General features: G+C 47.6%; 4 protein-coding genes across 4 annotated transcripts; 2 read left to right on the forward strand and 2 right to left on the reverse strand.

Annotated features, from left to right (window-relative positions):
- Positions 1 to 611: 611 nt before the first annotated feature.
- On the forward strand, positions 612 to 5224 carry ETH_00005650 (uncharacterized protein; the record flags this gene model as incomplete). Its single annotated transcript, XM_013376266.1, has 7 exons — positions 612 to 683; positions 873 to 2057; positions 2182 to 2293; positions 2536 to 2633; positions 2779 to 2955; positions 4641 to 4706; positions 4895 to 5224. The coding sequence occupies 7 exons, from the start codon at positions 612 to 614 to the stop codon at positions 5222 to 5224; spliced, it is 2040 nt and encodes a 679-aa protein (XP_013231720.1).
- Positions 5225 to 7955: 2731 nt separating this feature from the next.
- On the forward strand, positions 7956 to 8207 carry ETH_00005655 (uncharacterized protein; the record flags this gene model as incomplete). Its single annotated transcript, XM_013376267.1, has 1 exon — positions 7956 to 8207. The coding sequence occupies one exon, from the start codon at positions 7956 to 7958 to the stop codon at positions 8205 to 8207; it is 252 nt and encodes an 83-aa protein (XP_013231721.1).
- A 6130-nt stretch (positions 8208 to 14337) lies between these two features.
- On the reverse strand, positions 14338 to 15420 carry ETH_00005660 (uncharacterized protein; the record flags this gene model as incomplete). The annotated part of the gene is made up of 3 exons (XM_013376268.1): positions 14338 to 14619; positions 14773 to 15093; positions 15142 to 15420. The coding sequence occupies 3 exons, from the start codon at positions 15418 to 15420 to the stop codon at positions 14338 to 14340; spliced, it is 882 nt and encodes a 293-aa protein (XP_013231722.1).
- Positions 15421 to 17211: 1791 nt separating this feature from the next.
- Positions 17212 to 17634, reverse strand: ETH_00005665 (uncharacterized protein; the record flags this gene model as incomplete). Its single annotated transcript, XM_013376269.1, has 1 exon — positions 17212 to 17634. One exon carries the CDS (start codon positions 17632 to 17634, stop codon positions 17212 to 17214), a length of 423 nt encoding a protein of 140 aa, XP_013231723.1.

The following is a 17634-nucleotide window of genomic DNA, read 5'->3' on the forward strand; positions in this document are numbered from 1 at the left end:
CTGAATATAAAAACACAAAAATGGAAGGAATGCACAGGAGGAAGGCAACTTCGCTGAACCACTGGTGTGTCTACCGTACAAGTTCCGTGGATACCTTCCAACTGGGGATAGGCGCGCTGTGTCTGGGATACCTTCCAACTGGGGATAGGCGCGCTGTGTCTGTGCTCCCAGCCGTCGCAGATACTTCTTGTAACACGTGTAAATAAGAGCATCAAGTGGAGCATTTTGATGTTTAACTTAATATGCAGTGGAGCCTGACTGACTGACGACGCCTCCAGATCTTGCACGGGGGGCGAACACACTCGTCACACTACACATCTTGCACACCGATGCATCTAGCCGAACCAGTGCAACGCTCTTTGGCCGCCCCCTAGTTGTATGATTGTATTAGCGCCACTTAGAGTTTAAGGTTGTACGCTTTTTGACAACTAGATATATCAACATACCCGATCAAGGTGAGGTGGTGCGTTGATGCGTGAAGCGGGATATTGCAGTGACGCGGGAAACTACAGCAGAAGAATCACTGCCAGACGAAGGCATGCGTGTCACTGCAGCTCGCTGTTAGAGATAACATTGGCCTTCTCTTGTATATGGGATCGAGACGGGCTTCGATGGATCCTTCTAGCAGCCCTACCCCCAGCCGTAGTGAAGGCTCTGATGCAGAGGCTACTACGGAACGATCTGTAGGTGATGACCATTAGCGGTCTTTTTGCTTCAGATCTAGCAATAATTTGTTGTTGCTGCTTCTTCTAGCCCAGTGCGTAGAACACGTCAGGCTGACAACAGGTATGTGCCCGATGATGGCTGCGTGAGGATGACGAGACCACTTTCTTTTGTGCACTTTCGAGTGTGGAGCGACCCTTTTGTAACAGGAAGAAGTGAGAAACAACGAAACTGCCAGCAACTCATCCGAAAATTCGCAACAACAGGTGCAGGAAGCACAGCACGGACAGGAACTAGGTAGGGACCAGGGAGCAGAGGTGACTGATAACGAAGTCCATACGGAGGAGGCAGACCAGCAGGCGCAGCAGGATCAAAATGGGTCAGTCCAGAGCCTGCCTAGTCACAGTGACTCCGCCGGAGTCTTGCTGGAGGAACTCGATGTCCGAGAGACGTCACATGTTGCACAGGAGAGTGAGGTGCATGTCAATGAGCAGCAGCTTCAGCGCTCTAGAGGCTCAGACTCATCTGAGGAGCAACGCGAGGCTGATACAAGCGGACAATTGCTGCTTAGTGACCAGCAACTTCAATACTCAAGCGGCACGGGTCCGCTGGATGAGCAGGAGGCTGATCAAGGGGGACAGCCGTTGCTAACTGGTCAGCAAATAGACTTGATGCAGCATTCAACAGAACATCAACAGACCGAATCGGAAGGAGTTAAGCTCGGTGAGGAGGTCCCACAAGGCGAATCTCCACGCAGCATGCAGCTGGATCGAGGTGATGGGGTGTCAGAAGAATCCGAAGTCTCTCCTTACAAAAGAGGGTCGGTGCAGAATTTGCAACAACGTTTGGAAGAGCGGACCCATGCAGCGGGTGATTCACTAGAGGGCGAACAAACGTTGCAGCAGCAGCAGAGTGCGGTGGCGGAAGAGTCTGCGCCTAAAGAAGGGCAGCAGGGAGGGAGGGAACAAGCGATGGAGTCGATTAACAACTTAGAGGAAGAGATACAGCTGGAAGAACAGGTCAATGAAGTTGTAGATCAAAAGCTAGAGCAGCAGAAGGATGAGCGGGACGATGCAGCCCAGATGAGTCCCCAAAAGCACCACTCATCCGTAGAGGAGAATCCTCAACATGATGTAAGTAATCCTCAGGACCAGCCTGAAGCTGATGGTGCTGCAGTTGACCAGAAGGACGATACGGTGAAAGTTGTGGATTCCCATAGCAGAACGCATCGACAAAAATCTACGAAACATAGCAAGAAGCAGCCAGTGCCTAGTTCAGTGGCTGAGCCGGCTACTGCAGATACAGAAAAACCCAGAGTGCCAGCAAAGCGACCAACAGAACTTTTGTTTGATGCCAAGACCGCTAATGCCCTTCAAAGCCTCTGCGCGCTGCAAGTGAGCTTGATTAGTGATGAATAGGTACTTCCCAATTAAAGTCTGCCACTGCAATTGTACCTTTCAGAAGAATGTCCTAGTGAAGATGTTTGCTGCTGCCGCTGCGTTTTTGTGTTATTAGCAGCAGGTGCCCAGTCCGTCTTCTCCCACAAAGCCCGCAGACACCAAGGAGCTTCAGGAGCTTGAACAATGCTTTTATTTTGAAGATGACGCAGTTCAGACCGAGGCACTAGAAAGTCCGATAATTAAACACAACATTCGTGCCATTCAAGGCTTTTGCACGACTGAAGTTGAAGCTGCTTGCGAAACTTCTGCTTCCTGCATTTTGAATGCGATTATAGTGATATAGTTGTCTTTTGTCGGTACTCTGCAACCTGAATTGCCAGCTCACTCGTCTATGAGCCGCCTACCAACTTCAGTAAAACTGTTCCGTGAACCCACGAGTTTAGTGTGGCCAGTGCTGCTTTGCCTTGTTCAGAGGAACGTGCTGATAGACTGCAGCGTGTAGAGTCCCTTAGAACAGTTGCAATAATACGGCAAAATATTACAACTGAAAAGGCCCTTCGGGATATTCAGGTCAGCAATTTTCGCATTCAGCACATATCTCCTGCAGTACTTTCCAGGCATCTGGATGTCCAAGTACTTTTGCCAACTCACGTTATTTTTCCGAGTACATTTGTTACGGAGCATTCCAACTGGACACTCTCTTGAGATCTTTCAGGAAGCGTTGACAAATGAAGAAGTTGTTGTCGGGTTTGCTAATGAAGTGCCAGAAAGTATAGGCCGTTTGAATGGAGAGTCAGGGGAGTTTGAGAAACAGCAGAAACAGCGCTTGCAGTGTCAGACAGACCGTCTCCGTAAGGAGGCGCAAAACATAAGAGACAGGGTCATTGGACAGGTTAAAAAGAAGCAAGCGCAATTCAAGGAAAGCAGAAAACAGGCTGCGCGTTTGCATACAGAAAAGAAGGCAAGCCATTCGTGCTGGAGATGCTACAGAGTGTGATATGCAGCTCGTCATTAACAACGGTGCACTTTTCCGGACTGTACGGGGCATCGGCGTGTAACTGCAGGCGCAGCAGTCTCAATCACGGTGCCGAATTGTATAGGTAGATTTTCCGATTTTTTCCTCCTTCAAAGGATTTTGTGGCTTGTAGTGCTACAGGCAGAGATGCTGCAAACTTTGAGATCATTTCATTTACGCCTGGAGGCAATTTTACAGCACCGCCGGCTGGAGTTGCTGGGTTCCTATGGATTCTTGAAGCGAGACTTCAATGCAACGAATTATTCGATTAGATCGAAGATTCCTAAAGCAGCGAGCACTGCTCTTGGCTTTAAACGTAAAATAACATGGCATGCTCCTTCGAAAAGACGCTTACCAGCAACAAATTCCTCGAGGACTTTGGCAGCGCGCTTCCGCTGAGGTTCATTCGGTGTCCCTATATTTGTGTTTCAAGGAGGTGTCGAAGGTCACTACTGGAAGCGTGTTCCACAGACGCTGCGGCTGCGCCTCGACATGTGCCGGGCAGTAAAAGATGGAGTTCCCAGGGGACAATACGTAATGATGGCTTCGGTATGGAATAGGCTTGGTAAGCTGTGTACAAGGTACACAAATTAACAATAATAGGAGTTGCTGTACGGCTCCAAAGGGAAAACGATAAAGACAGGGAACAATCACACACAAGCCTTAACTTTCAGCCGAATGTTGTTAGTAAGACCACAATCGAAGAACTCCGTCGTCTACGATGAATTCGTGCTAGGTGGCCACAGGCTGGTCTGGAGCTCTCTCAACCACGAACTTGCATCTCAAGAAGAAAGGGGACAGAACGATGAGGCTGACAGCTCCCCAGGGAGCATTCAAGGCTCTCTGGCTACAGGGTCGTGCGCTGTGTCTGCACCAGTGGCTTTTGCAGCGATGTACTTCAGTGAATGCCTGAGGTGAGTATGCTGAGATGCACAACAAATTATTCATCAAGTATGCAGTAAAGACTTATAGATGCTGAAAAAGCCGAATTCTGAATGAATACGATGACTTGAGGGCCTCCGTAAACTCTCATTCGTTGGGATAGCGTCTTACCTGCTGAATGAGCTGCGCGACTGGAGTAGCATTCACCGACAGTCGGTAGCTATAATGGGAGGACTCAAGAATACCTTTAAACTTTTGGGCCCATGAAAAGCATGGTTTAGCTGCTGTTTCACAAAACACCTCGTGACAGCCATCTAGAACAGGTGCTTTTTACCCAATTTGCTTGTGAGTATTCAACTCCAGGTTTGACGAGACGCTCTATTTAAACTGCCCTTCCGAGACCGACGTCACGCCGTCAATGTGCCTGGTTTTTCAGCTCTACCTACTTCGAGGTGCAGTGTCTCCTGTAGACAAGGTAGGCAACGAATTGGGGCTCGCTTGCGATAACTAGCACGTGAATATAATGCGTAGTACCCGAACGAATAAGGCGAGTTCCAAATCGTATAATCATAATTGAAAAGGGAGTTTGCACATAGCGTTGTTCATGGATTTTCCTAGCCATCTCGTTACCACTTTTCGCGCGGCAACTCGTCATTCTTTGGAGTGCGTTTGAACTCCAGGTTGTGGCTTGGGGAGCGTTTCCTTTGGTTGACCCAGAGTGGCGCGTGGTTGAAGGATCATTTAAGGTGCGTCAGATGTCTAAAATAAGTAGACTTTTCACGCAGAGCGTTTTTACTGATATATTCTATGTAACGGCTACCTTACAGACGGTAATGACTGTGATATATTGTGTAAGTGGCGGCTACCGTATCGACGGTAATGACTGTGACATGATCTGTGGGGGCAACTGAAAGTATCTGTTGCTTACTTGCAGGTGCCACTGTTTCTTGGGGAAGTGGATACATCTGTCCAACGATATCTCGATATGGAGGAAATTTTGCGCACGCAGCTAGATAAGTGGCTTTGCAATCTTTACTTTCGTGTTGTTCGCGTGCCAAAAGAGTTAGATGGTCTCCAAGAGTTCGAAGTGCCTCTGCACTACACTGGACAGATGCTGAACATTCCAGATGAATTGCCTCTTTCCACAAAAAGCCACCCGACGTATTCTATTCGCAACAGCCAGGGCAGCAGGGGTAGCCGGAACAGTAGCTCTGGTAAAATGCCCTGTGATTTGTTTGCAAAGCAGAACGCAGTGCCTTGTTAGTACTGCTCCGAAGTGGTGATAACAAGCAGGCAGCCAGTGTATCGGTGCCGCCGCGTAGACAGCAGTTTTACGTTGCATTGTGCATGTGCGTTATGCTGTTTCTCAGTCAGTGCCTCGGCTCAGCGGATTCTGCGAAGCATGCTGCTTCCCAGAGACACTGTTGACGGTATATATATATATATATATCCGTGGAACATTTTCCTATATACACTATTGACCGTATACCTATGCGTGAAAGATTGCAATGGCAGAAACGCATCCACTTCATTCAAAATGTAATGCCACCGTCACTAACAAGCCCTGCGCCCCTTCGCAGAAAAGCAACTCAGGGTGCGTACTTAGGAATATTCTCAAGGAGTGCCAGAACGACCTCTGCCTGCAGGGCTTGACCAATCTGAAGATGAACGACAAATCCGCCATCGCACACTCAGTTATGGGACGCAACCCTTCGCGAAAGTAACCGAACAAGATTTAGCCTCCTACCAGTATTCAGGTGGGAACAATGGCTGAGCTGGATTTTTTCCTGATAGGAGGAGCAAAACGGACCATTGAAACTAAGCTTCTCAAGCAAATGCTTGATATGCTGCTATTGCAGTGATATCTGAGCAAACGTTGCTCCACAGAGGTGCAACTAAAAGGAAATTGTGGCACATGTGGACCGAGCTTTTCGATGAATATTCAGTTTCGGCGGACATGAGGGAAATCAGTAAGGCGATGTAACTGCTTTGACAAGGAACACTGACGCCTGTATGCAAGACAAGTCAGTTTGAAAGCACGCATTTTTGTTGTGCTTTTAGGTTTAATGGGCGCTGCCCTTTTATTTGCGTTGGGTTCATTATGGTTCGCCGTCTTCGTCGCCATGTTTGGTTCGTGGGTTACACTGAAGGCTTGTAGCATTCCGGTTTACAGCGCCGAGATTACTGGACTCTATATCCGATTTGGTTATGTTCAGGTGTGAAAACGCTCATTAACGCTTGAGCGGAATGTTTTACAGCAGTTGTCTAGATGGTCTTTGTATCACCGAAAGTATCCGCTAGACAGCTTATCGCAATAAATTTTAGGTAGTTTAATTTTTGTAGAACATCAGCCGGCCTTGATAGACGCCTACTTCTCCAGTATGTATATTTCAAGTGACGCTGCGTGTAACAAGCTGCCCAAACAATAATGTTGCCCTCGCACAATATCAGCCCAGCACGTTGGGTTTTTTTGCCTTCTGCAGGAGCTACTGTCATTAGGGGCTGCGACGGCTTTTGCTGGAAGTGGATTCATAGCAGCCCTTTTGGTGTTCGCATTGTTATGCTCTCTCGCCCACTGGGCTCACTGCTTTATTGGACGTTTACCAAACGCAGGTGCGGCTCGCTGTCACTTACTGCTCTTCTGTCCATATTTCCAGCCGCAATACAGACGACTCCAAGCCTGAACAACTTGTCAAAGGTCCGCATGTAACCTGGCCGCCAGCAACAGCAAATATCAGTCTCTGGGTCTCTTTGCTCAGCATATCGTTTCATGGCTCCTCTTGGGGTTTGGGTTACCGTCCTTCCAGTACTTTTGGCCATTATAGAGGCAATCGGAGGGGAATGGTCTGGGGTGACTTTTGCTCTATACAACTACGTTGAAAGGGAATTCGCTTCAGGTGCCACAGGGTTTGGTTTGACTCTTCTCATGGATATCGCGTTCATGGCTCTAAGCTCGGTGGTAGGAACAACAAAGCACAAAACAACGCTTTCAATGTTTTTGTTCTCTATTTAGTGATGAGTTCAAGTTGATTTGGTAGTTGTTTTTTTTAGCTGGTGCCGTGCGGCATACAAGATGAGGCACGCGACAATGAAGTCGCGCGATTGTGACTAAGGGCTTTCCTTGTCGTTTGCCCACTATGTTGTACAGCTTCTTTATTACTATACAGTAGCGATACATCACAATGGGCGAGTACTGGATTGCCATAGGAGGCTAACGTCGCCTCCGGCCGCATTTCGCTTTCCACGTGATATGCAAGTGTCTGAAAGGTACATGAAGGCTTGTTGTTACAAAGCTAAGCAGTATGCAGGACTCGATGGGGAAACCCGTCACGTCCAAGTTACACAGTTATGCGGTGAGCAATTCTAATCACACTAGAAAATCCGTGCTTTGACTTTGTTTTGTGACCGGAGTGAGCGCTGGCGTTTTGCTTGTTCACATGCGAGAAGCTTAACACTCCACTTGGTTACAACAGTTTAAGCGCAACATGTATGGCATAAGGAACGACGCCTTATTCTTACATTGCTTCCCTTGATGCGTGTAGTGGGAGCAGTTTCGTTTTTGCTTCAGTACCGAAAAGTGAAGCGAAGTCAGGGGGTTGCAAGATTAAGAATAGGAATGATGCTGTGACAACTTATGTAGCCATCTTCACGGTGCACCCGACGAACAAACAGCAGACACTTTATAGGCACTTTGTAAGGTGAGGGCCTCCAGACGCGCATGAAACGACGCTAAACCGTGCAACCTCAAGTTGTTCATAGAGCGCCGTCACGCATGGCCGTAGATGGGTACTACACATACTGTTTCATCTCCGATCTATCACCGCAGCGTACAATGCAGGAGTGCAGTGACTATATTGCGGTGGAACCGCTAAATCCAATGGTAGAGACACTGTCTCCGTACTTCACAGGGCCATAAACACGCAGGTGGTGTTGTCTGCAGGTATCCGGATAGCACAGTGGTTGAGCTACATTATAGCATGCCTTTCAGTATGGAAATGACGGAATCGGGCTCGCCGAAGGACGTGACTCAATTATCCTTCGAAGAGGCTGGCTTCCTGCAGCATCAGCCAATCGAGTCAATTATTCCTTTCGAAGAATGGCGCTGCAGTCGGTTTGGCAACATGCGACCAGCTGTAATTATAGACTCTATGGAACAGGTCACCAGGTTCAACCGTCCTCAGGGCGAATGCGGGGTAGCAGGCCTAACTGACAGTCCACTTAATACGGCTGTCATTGAAAATCCGTAAGCTAGGTTTTTCGAGACTGGGGAAGAGTAGCCGCGCTGAAAAAGAGTGTAGAGCTATTTTCTGAAGCATGGAGCAAACGGTATTGTGGCTCGTTACGGGCCTTCTAAGCTGTAATGGTTCAGAATTCGTCTTTGATTCTATCGTAGCCCTACCAAAGGAACTACCCACCGATTTGCTTATATTCCTGAGGTTTGGCATGGGAGACTGTCAACCGCTATGGAGAAAGGAGCTTTAATTATTTATGTATAGGACTCACAGAAAACACATCGTTGACACGAACACTGTCGCTCTAGTGCCAAAGATTTCATCCGATTTTAATCTCCAACACCTGAGCATTGAAGGAATGCTTGAGTATTCCGTACGCAATATTAATTCCAGCGCAGGGATTCGCTGAAGTGGATATAGCCCCACTGAGGCAGACTGTCTACTTTGGCAAATGAGCCGCTCAATACAATAGAACCAGTTGCCTTTCAACCGAAATGCTACATTTTGTTTCCATTTGAAAAAGCTTAACTCTAAATCCCCCCTTCACTGCGAGCGCATCAGCAGTAGTACAGTAGTGCACTTTGGTTTCCTCCGGCAGCCTGCGCTCTGCAGATGTTGAACGAATGGAAATTCGAAAAGCCTCAGAGCTTTTGCAGGAAGTAGGCCTTTTGTGGCGTTGGCAACAAACAGTATCTTAATAGCCCTCCCGCATGGCAAAAGAATAGTGTAGGCCGCAAGATTTCATGTTTTGAGTGACCAGATTCAGCACATTTAATGGTGAAATATTATGACGTCTCTTTTCGTTCCTTTTCAACTGTTAGCATTTAGCTTCAAAACGCCTAATGCGTAGCCTTGTACGCCCCCCTTCTTTAGTCACAAGCTCTTGTGTTTAATTTTTTCACTGTGGGGGATTTTGGGTACCTAATGCTGAGCAGAATCAGCATTAGCCTCTAAGGTTGTAGGCAGGGCCCCCATTGTTGCTCCGTCCCATGCACCCAGCGACCAAGCGAAACGTTTCTGCCATCCAAGTGACGAAGAACTTAGGTCCATTCCCTCGGTGGATGACTTTCCTAAAGTTTCGTTGAATAGCACCTTCTTCGTTGCTGCAGGCTGCACCCACCGGACAGGACAGAAGAGTGTGGCAGTACCACTCCCACTGATTGCCTATCATTCTACCTTCAGGACTTACATGAATGCCTTAAGTTCACCTGACTTTCTTTCAAGCCTGAAAAGAAAATTCGCTAGCAGACGTTTCAAAAAGGGGCGGAGGAATGATGCGGTAGGACACATACTGAAGCGCAACGCTGGATAGCAGCTATGGAGCACAGAGAGATTTTACGACCATCGTGTAGCCTGCAACAGAATTCCAAATTACTCAGTAGTCTAAGTAAGCCTCCTGTTTCAGCTCACAAAGAAACAGACAAAAATTTCTCTCTTTAACTGCTGCTTGCGGCAGCGCATTCCCGTTTGTTCTTATTCATGCAATCGAAACGTGCATAATGTGGCTAGCACCGTGCAGCTATGCTTCGTATTCATGCTGGTGTACATTGGATTCCCACAGCGTCAGTATTTCATAAATTTGCCCTCCTCCAGGTTCGAGAGAGTAATGATTCACACTCTAGCTCAAATCCCGGCCAGGACTGCAGAGCATACAAGTACAATTGCGCAATAGGCTAACTATTGAGTGGTGTGGCGGCGCAAAGGCAGACGTTAGCACTGGCTCTGCATCTACCTTATATGACACTACACCTCTAAACAATTCTTTTCTGAAGGGCGTGTTGCTTGGGAACATCTTCTGCTTTGTCCCGCTAGCCTTACACGGCCGCAGGCAACAAAGATTCTTGAGATTTCAGGAGAACTGCCAAGCAAAAGTTAGTGAGGTTTGACATAAGGGAGCCGCAACACTAATGTCTTTTCTTTTCTAAACAACCTTTTCTCAGGATGTGTTTGCTGTTTTGAATCGGCCTAAGGCTGCGACTAGATTCTTCAGCATATCGGGCGTTCATTTGGCTGCAAGGTCCCCAGAAAGTGTGAGTACCTCCTTTTGCCGAAGTTTCCGTATTGCTAGCTTGAGGGGATGTATCTAGTTATGTCGAAGTGCTTGACCAGCAACATACTTTGTATTCTTCATTTTCAATGTGTATGATAACTTTGTTTGTTTGCTCCTTTGAAGAGGTTCCTTATTGTTCCCTTTTAACGGATTGGAGCTTTAGTAATTTTGTAACCTGCTGTCAAGTGAACCTTCGACGCCCAGTTCAAGAAAGTAACCGAGCTATGTGAAATTTGTAAGCAGTCTATGGAATTAAGATGACTACGATTTGATTTCCAGTTATTGATACAGAATAAAACGCAATAACTTCATGACTCTAAAGCCCAATGGACGCGGTAAGGTAAATATGTGCGAACATCCTACACAAAACTCCAAGCCCAATAACGTTGTAGGTGGACTGGATCACTTGCAAAAATTAACCAGAACATAAAAGAAGGAAATTAAAGGTCACAAGGATGGTGTGGAATATATTGTGGAATGGGATGCCACAGGCTGTGATACAGCGGCAGGAGACGAGATAATACAGTATCTGTCTAAGGCACGATTCACAAATGCCTAGTTGTCTGTTACCAAAGGACGTCGATAGGCACGAAAATTAGGTGCTTCTCTTGCCAAATCAAGTTATTCCACAGAAAATGACGGAAGAGTCAAAGGCAGAGTAAACCTAGAGTCCTAGGAAATCGGGAGCTTGCAGTGGCAATGGCAGAGGCCGTGACCTGGACGGAGGAACTGCGTGAAAAGTACAAACTGGGCCCGACTATCAGCGTACGAACTAGTGCTAGCTTGTTTGGTAGACAAAACCCTTGTGCTTGTGTAGCTTAAAAATCCGTGCCTTTGTGAACGTTCACTTTCTTCACTGGGACACAAGCAGGCTGCTGACGCAGCCGCATTCTTGCCACCAACAAGCACTGCGTAACCGCAGCTCTTCTTCATAGAGGACAAAGCCTAGTGATGCCACCGGGGGCCCACTTCGTTCAGCCGGACGTCATGAAATGGACAAGATGAAACTCTTGCGCGACTTATGCATGAGGATGGTTATCACATGGTCTCCTATGTCACTAAGCTAGCATGTATTCGAGCGCTTGTTCGTAGAAACCTTGATCTACGCTGAAAAGCGTACTTACAATTTTCTGCTTGCGTGAGAAGCATCGTCATTGGCCATAGCGTGGTGCTCAAGAATTTCTCGAAGTGTGGGTCCTGAGAGCAGTAGTGAGGTAAGAGACGACTCCCTGCCGTAGTACGTTGGGGAGTTCTTAACAGGCCTTGCTTTCCAGCCTTCTGCTTTCCCTGCACAAAGTCTCTCCACTGATTGCGGAGAAGAAAAGCGCCCTTCTTGAAAAGATTGGGTTTTATGTGCATTCGTTTTGCTCCTTTGCCGTTGTTGCATGCTCCAGAACCTTTCATCTGCCTGCAGCTGATCACTTGTAATTGTAGGATCAAATAGCCCCTTGGTGAGAGCGCTCGACGGGAGTACCCGAGTCCTTTGGGTAATGCTAGCGAGTTGCCTTGCAGGGCTTGAAAAAGATTTATGGTAACGACGATCCTTGTTACCGAATTGAGAATGCACAATTGTCCAATGAAGCGCTGGAATTCCTCGTGTCCTCAGCTGCAGGTTTGTGGGTTCGCAGAATGAAGTACAGGCTCCTCCAGCTGAAGCACCTCGACTTTTCGAATATTCTAGTAGTAACTTGTCTCTTGAATCATCCAGTTTACATTTTCCCGTGGACGCGGTCTGCGCTAAAGGTGTGCAGCCCCTGAATTCCATGGCATTAGACTCTGAATCCTTTGTGCGGTGATGGCCGGTTAGAAAATCAAATCCAGTTCTGCCAAGAACGCTTCTCACCGAGCGTTGCCGGAAAGCTCAGGATGCAACGGACAGACAAATGTACATTTTCTGGAACAACGAGGCTAAAACATGTTTTTTACCGCAGCAGCAATTGCTCGATCTGTGCTCAAGTGGAGCCTTTAAGTGCAAGCATCGGAAACTGAAACAAAAGGTGTCACGTGATCAGAGACAAAATGCATGCACTCTGCTTAGGACTTCCTTTTGCTGGCTATCTTTGAGCAATAGATCCGCATTCCATGAAAGTACTATTCATGGCGTTTCGCACAAAATTGTTCAGGAGATCGCGAATTGAAGGTGTGCCCATAAATGAGGAAAGCTGGACAGGCGAATCCGCAGGGTTTCGGCTGTTGGCAGATGCCTCTCAGTTTCGAAGCACACTAAAGGGCTCCATCAACTGCGGCAAGTACACAATTCATGTCTAATCTGAGACTGAACCGCAGTGTGCACGAAGATTCTCAGTGGTAAGAGCTTAGAATGGCAGGATAGGTTGAAAACGTCTGCAAAAAACAATTTAGGCACACGACGAGAACAAATGATGCTTGCGCTTGCTCACTCCGCTAGCTTGAAAAATTAGAGAAAACTTCTTACTCCAGTCTCCAAGCTGGTGCCTCCTGGCTGGTTAGGTGGCCGGTGCACTGCCCTTACCAGCTGCATGCAAACTATCAGGGTGTCAGTCCCACAATTTTGACTACTCAATCTTTAAAAATAAGTTTAAACATGCGTAAAGTGACATGGAAGGAGAGTATTCCAGCTAGTGTGTTCCATACTCTGAGCGCATGCCGGCAGAAACAGTCATTTTTATGGCCCTGGCGAAGATGAAGAGTGTTTATTTGAGACTGTGTCGCAGGGTTCACCCATATGATGCTTTATAAAGGTAGGTTTTATTCTGTATGTGGCTGTCGTATCCTTCCCGCCCGATAGGTAGGGACGCAGCGCAGCTCCAACTAAGCAAAGGCAGGCTTAACTCCACAAAATCACACTCCATCTCCCATTGTACCGCAGGAAAGCGGCATGCTTTGACGCTGCAAAACTCTCAAGGCAAAGAGCATGCCTGCTGGTTCACGCTGCATTAAAGTGCCCCCCCACAAAACACTCAAAACCTGTGAGGCATGATTCCGTGCTTGCAGCTGCACTGTATGTGCAGGTCACAAAACTATCATATTTTCCTTTGGCATTCCAAGAAACTGCAGCATTCTTTATCTTGAAAGTGATGGAATGCACTTGAAAAGTGGACAGGTAGGGACTGACAGAAGCATCTGCAAATACATGGGGAGCTGCCATTGCAGGTAAATGGGTATGATGCCTACACAGGCCGAAACTCCTGAAGCATTATAAAGTGGGCTCCCTTTCCTAGTGCTACTGCCTTAACCTTTGGGTCCTCCACTTTCTTTAACTTTTTCTTTGCTTGCACGCTCCAAGCTTCAGACAAACGACTTCTTTTTGTATGCTGCAGTGAAACGCAAATCACTTCCTATGCCAGGCAAGTTGCAACTGAACGCTTTTGGTCTCTATTAGGAGTCAGAAGCCTGAGAGATATTTCCAGAAAGCAAATAATTTGCATACGGAGGGCTAGAGAAAAATGGATTGCCTTGGAACGACATCGCAACGATTTCTCACAATAGAACTAATCCATCAGCCAACAAAGATTAAAGACAGATCTCTACTTGAAACATCTCTGCACTATGTATCCACAAAATGCCGACAGAGTGCCAACGGTACAAACTAGCTAAGCCGCGTGGCCGAAAAAGGCAATGAATTCTAGAATGCTCAGTTTGCTTAGATGCGCCACGCCTCTCACTATGCAGAGTTGAGAAAAGAGAGACGAAAAAGCAAAATGTAGTTTGGCTGCAGTGCAAACACTGCCTGAGGCCTTCACTAGAGTGTCAACCTCTTAAATGTAGGCTGAGGGAGGCTCTGTGAGTGAACAGCCGCTTTCGAAATTCATATTCTTTGTTTCGGAGTGGCCTTGAAATTCAGCGGACTTCGTGGATACGTTCCGCTAAACAGTGAACGTAAAAGAGGGGGGTAGACAGCAGCGTTGAGAGAGTCATTCACGTTGTGCTAGATTTTGAAAAGGTGAAATGGTCTAGGCCATCTCTCTGGTTACATTAGTTCTTTGTTTCGGAGTGGCCTTGAAATTCAGCAGACATCGTGAATAAGTTCCGTTAAACAGTAAAAGTAAAGATCGTGGTGGATAGGAGCGTTGAGAGAGTCAATCACGTTGTGCTAGATATAAAAGGTGAAATGGTCTAGGGTATCTCTTTGGTTACGTTAGTACTTTCTGCCTTTTCCATATGAGTTGAGCTGGTAAGAGCAGCAGTGACAGTCTCCTCAACTACGAGCCGAGCAGCTACATGGAATTTATGGTCTTCGATTTGTTCATCTCGTCGCTGACACTGGCTTGAGAGCCGGGGCATGAGGAATCCTCTGACGAGCTCTTCTACAATGGTGCGACGCTCCTCATGACGCTCTTCTAGATCGTCAACAACTCTATCCAAGTACTCAGAATGAAGATTGACCTCCAACAGTGCCTAGATACCGCCAAGCACACAAGCAGCAACAAGCGTTCCGCGCAGTATAAACTGTGCATATATGGAGCTTCTCACGCCCGCCACACCACTTGTGCATTAAGCGATTCTAGAGGTTCTTCAACGGGTGGCTCTCTTAAAACTTTGGTTTCTCACTTCTTCTTGTGCATTTGCAGCTCCAGCTTTCTCAATAATCGCTTGTAGGTAAGAGTCGATTGTTTGATTGTGTATGCGGTTTGCATTGTGAAATGCCGCATTTTCTCTTTCGCGAAGCAGCTCCTCGGCTTGTCGAGTGCCTGCCTCTTGGGCTTCCCTCAAACGCCTCTCCCGAATCGCCAAGTCGGCAAGAGCGGAAATCCGCCGTACTTCCTCCATGCGCCTCTGTTCCTTTGCTAGCTCGTCAAGCATCTGCACAACGTCCTCGTAGAAGCCGATACGCTGGGCTTTTGAAGCAGTAAGAGCGAACAGCTCACTGTGCTACTTTCCGTTTTTTATGAAATAGTGGAACAGCCAGAGTAGACTTACCTCTGCAACCGCTGCACCTTGGGCCGAAGCCATGAGGACCTCGGCCGCCTCCAGGGCGGTCTGATGTTCTACTGCTTCTCGTTGCTGCCACGGGGGCACATCCTGTAGCTGTTCCGCAGCTCGAAGCATGTTGACAAGATCCAAACTTTTTTCTTTGCCTCTTAGCATCAAGTGGCGCCTGGTAGCTGCACGCAGCAGCTGCTGCAATAGTAGGACACCCAGCCCATCGCATTCTTCTTCTATGGGCACCTGAGGCACTCGAACGCACAGAAACGGCATCGGTGGTCATAGCTTTTACCTGGGTCGCTTCAGTGGCTCTGTGTAGGTGTTGACGCTCTAGAGCATACAAGTGAAACGCTAGTACTAACGTCAACTGTACTCTCCGTATGAGCGCCGCTGTGTAGATCTACCTCCTGTACTCGTGGAGTTTCGGGTCTCATGCGGACAGCCCTTTTCAGAAGCCTGCGCACCGCAACGGACCCCCCTTCTGACGCAGAATTTGTTGGAGGGGCCGCTGCTATATCAATCTGTAGCTGAAGAGGAGTCCCTGTCAGTAGCTCAGCTGCCACTTCTCTTTGAAGAATTGCAGTTGCTCGTTCAAGTGCCTACATCACAGCAACGGATGCCCAGCAATCACTTCAGGGTGTCAGATTTATGGGAAACATTTCCATGGACACCACCGTTCAAGAAAGCTGTCGAAGCTACCGACGCATTTCATCATTATCACGTTTTGGCCGCCGCAGATTTTTTTTAGATGCAATTGAAGGGCAGCCTGCCTTGGAATGAGCCAAAACTTTGCGGCTCGTAGCATATGTCTTCCGTTGCCATAAGTAGGGCATTTTGCTAGGAGCTGAAAATGGCGTGCTTTTGCATAGCCGCCGCTCCATCATATCAAGCGCTAAAAAGTCCTTCAGAAATCACAAGTTCAGAGATCTGGTGACGACATTGTGGCTTTTTTTAAGAGAAGGGGGAGAGATATTTTTTTGGGGATGCTTACTGTAGCATCATGGTGCTTGCAGCAGTTGTACCAATTAGTTACGCGTATTAGCTGAATAAAAGAGAATGCTGCAAGCTAGAAAGTGTCGGCGCCGTGCCTCCGTGTATGCCAAGTGGTAGGCTGATAGCGATGTGAATGGATCTGGAGGGCAGTAGCCGTCCCTTGCTGGCGGAACGACGAGTTGGAGGCTCGTTTTGCTTCGTAACTTGTTGGCAGCACAAGTTGACTTTGCCAGAGACTGACAAATTTGATTGCGTCTTCGCCAAAGGCGACGTAATCCCTCAAGCCGCGAATGCTCGATGAGCAGACGCTTACGCTGCATACGCTCCTTCAGCATGTTCTGTCGATGCCGGTGGGCTGCTTCACTCTTTGCTGTCATCTTGGAAGCTCGCTGTTTTAAGGCATGTTCAACTAATTGAAGGCGCTCTTCCTGAGTGGATGAAACGCGTTCGTTTGCCGTAACGCTTAGGCTTGTGTTGCTTTTTAACGGGAGTTAACTGTCTTGCTGGATATCATGCGCAGGAGATCTTCTGCAGGAACACTCAATCTGTAAAGGGAAGCTGCCAGATACTCTTTGTTCATTTTGTTAAGGTACTATGGCTTGCCTGCAGCTCTCGAATATCTCTTTCTCTTTGCGCCCACTTAAGAAATTCCTGGTTTTCCATTAAATTTATACGAATTGAGAGACAAAATTCGTCTGTAGGAGGCGGCAAAATTTCATCTAACCGCCGCTGCACTTGCATCTCCTGAATGGCTCGGATTTCTCGAGATGTTGCGGGTAGTCCCCTTGACCATGAAAAGTGGGCTATTGCAAGCTCCTCAGGGACCTCCCCAGGAGAACAGGTATAGTCTGGGGTGTAGGGGTCAGTTTGCACATCTTGCTCCCTTGTTATAGATTGTAGCGCAATATTTTTAGCATCGAAAATTTCATGATCTGTTTTGCAGGAGCAACAAAGCCTCGAACAAAGATCCATATATCGTTCACCAGGCCGTGCAACATGCGTCTTGAATATATTTTATGGAGAGCTACGACGGCACAACGGTATGGCTAGAGAGATTGGCAGATGCAGCAGTTAGAATGCTAGCAGCTCAAACTTGCCAGTGGTGAGTGCATCTCTGTCCCGTTCACTTGTTGCTGCGTCCTCCTGCAAGCCGCTATAATCTCCGTTAAAAGTAGGAAACTGGGGAAAGGCGTTAAGGCAGTTGGTGTACGATATAGGCCCGTACCTAAAGAACTTGAACCTCCCCGCACCACTGACACTTTCAGACGCGTGTACGAAGGCATTTCGTCTAGCCATATCAAAACCTTTGGCATCGGTGGCAAAGGTCCCTGTATCACCAAAAATATCTGTTGCAACAAAGTCACTAAAGGCCCAAGGGAAACAAGACAGCTTTGTGGGAACAGGCCGCAGTTGAAGCACTGCTTTGGTCTTCCCAATGTGCTGGGATGACGCGTCGTACGCCCCCACGTCGTCCTTCTCTTCCAAAACGGGCAT

The sequence above is a fragment of the Eimeria tenella genome, genomic scaffold, assembly GCF_000499545.2.
Source record: "Eimeria tenella Houghton genomic scaffold, Eth_scaff33, whole genome shotgun sequence".
Lineage (NCBI taxonomy): Eukaryota > Apicomplexa > Conoidasida > Eucoccidiorida > Eimeriidae > Eimeria > Eimeria tenella.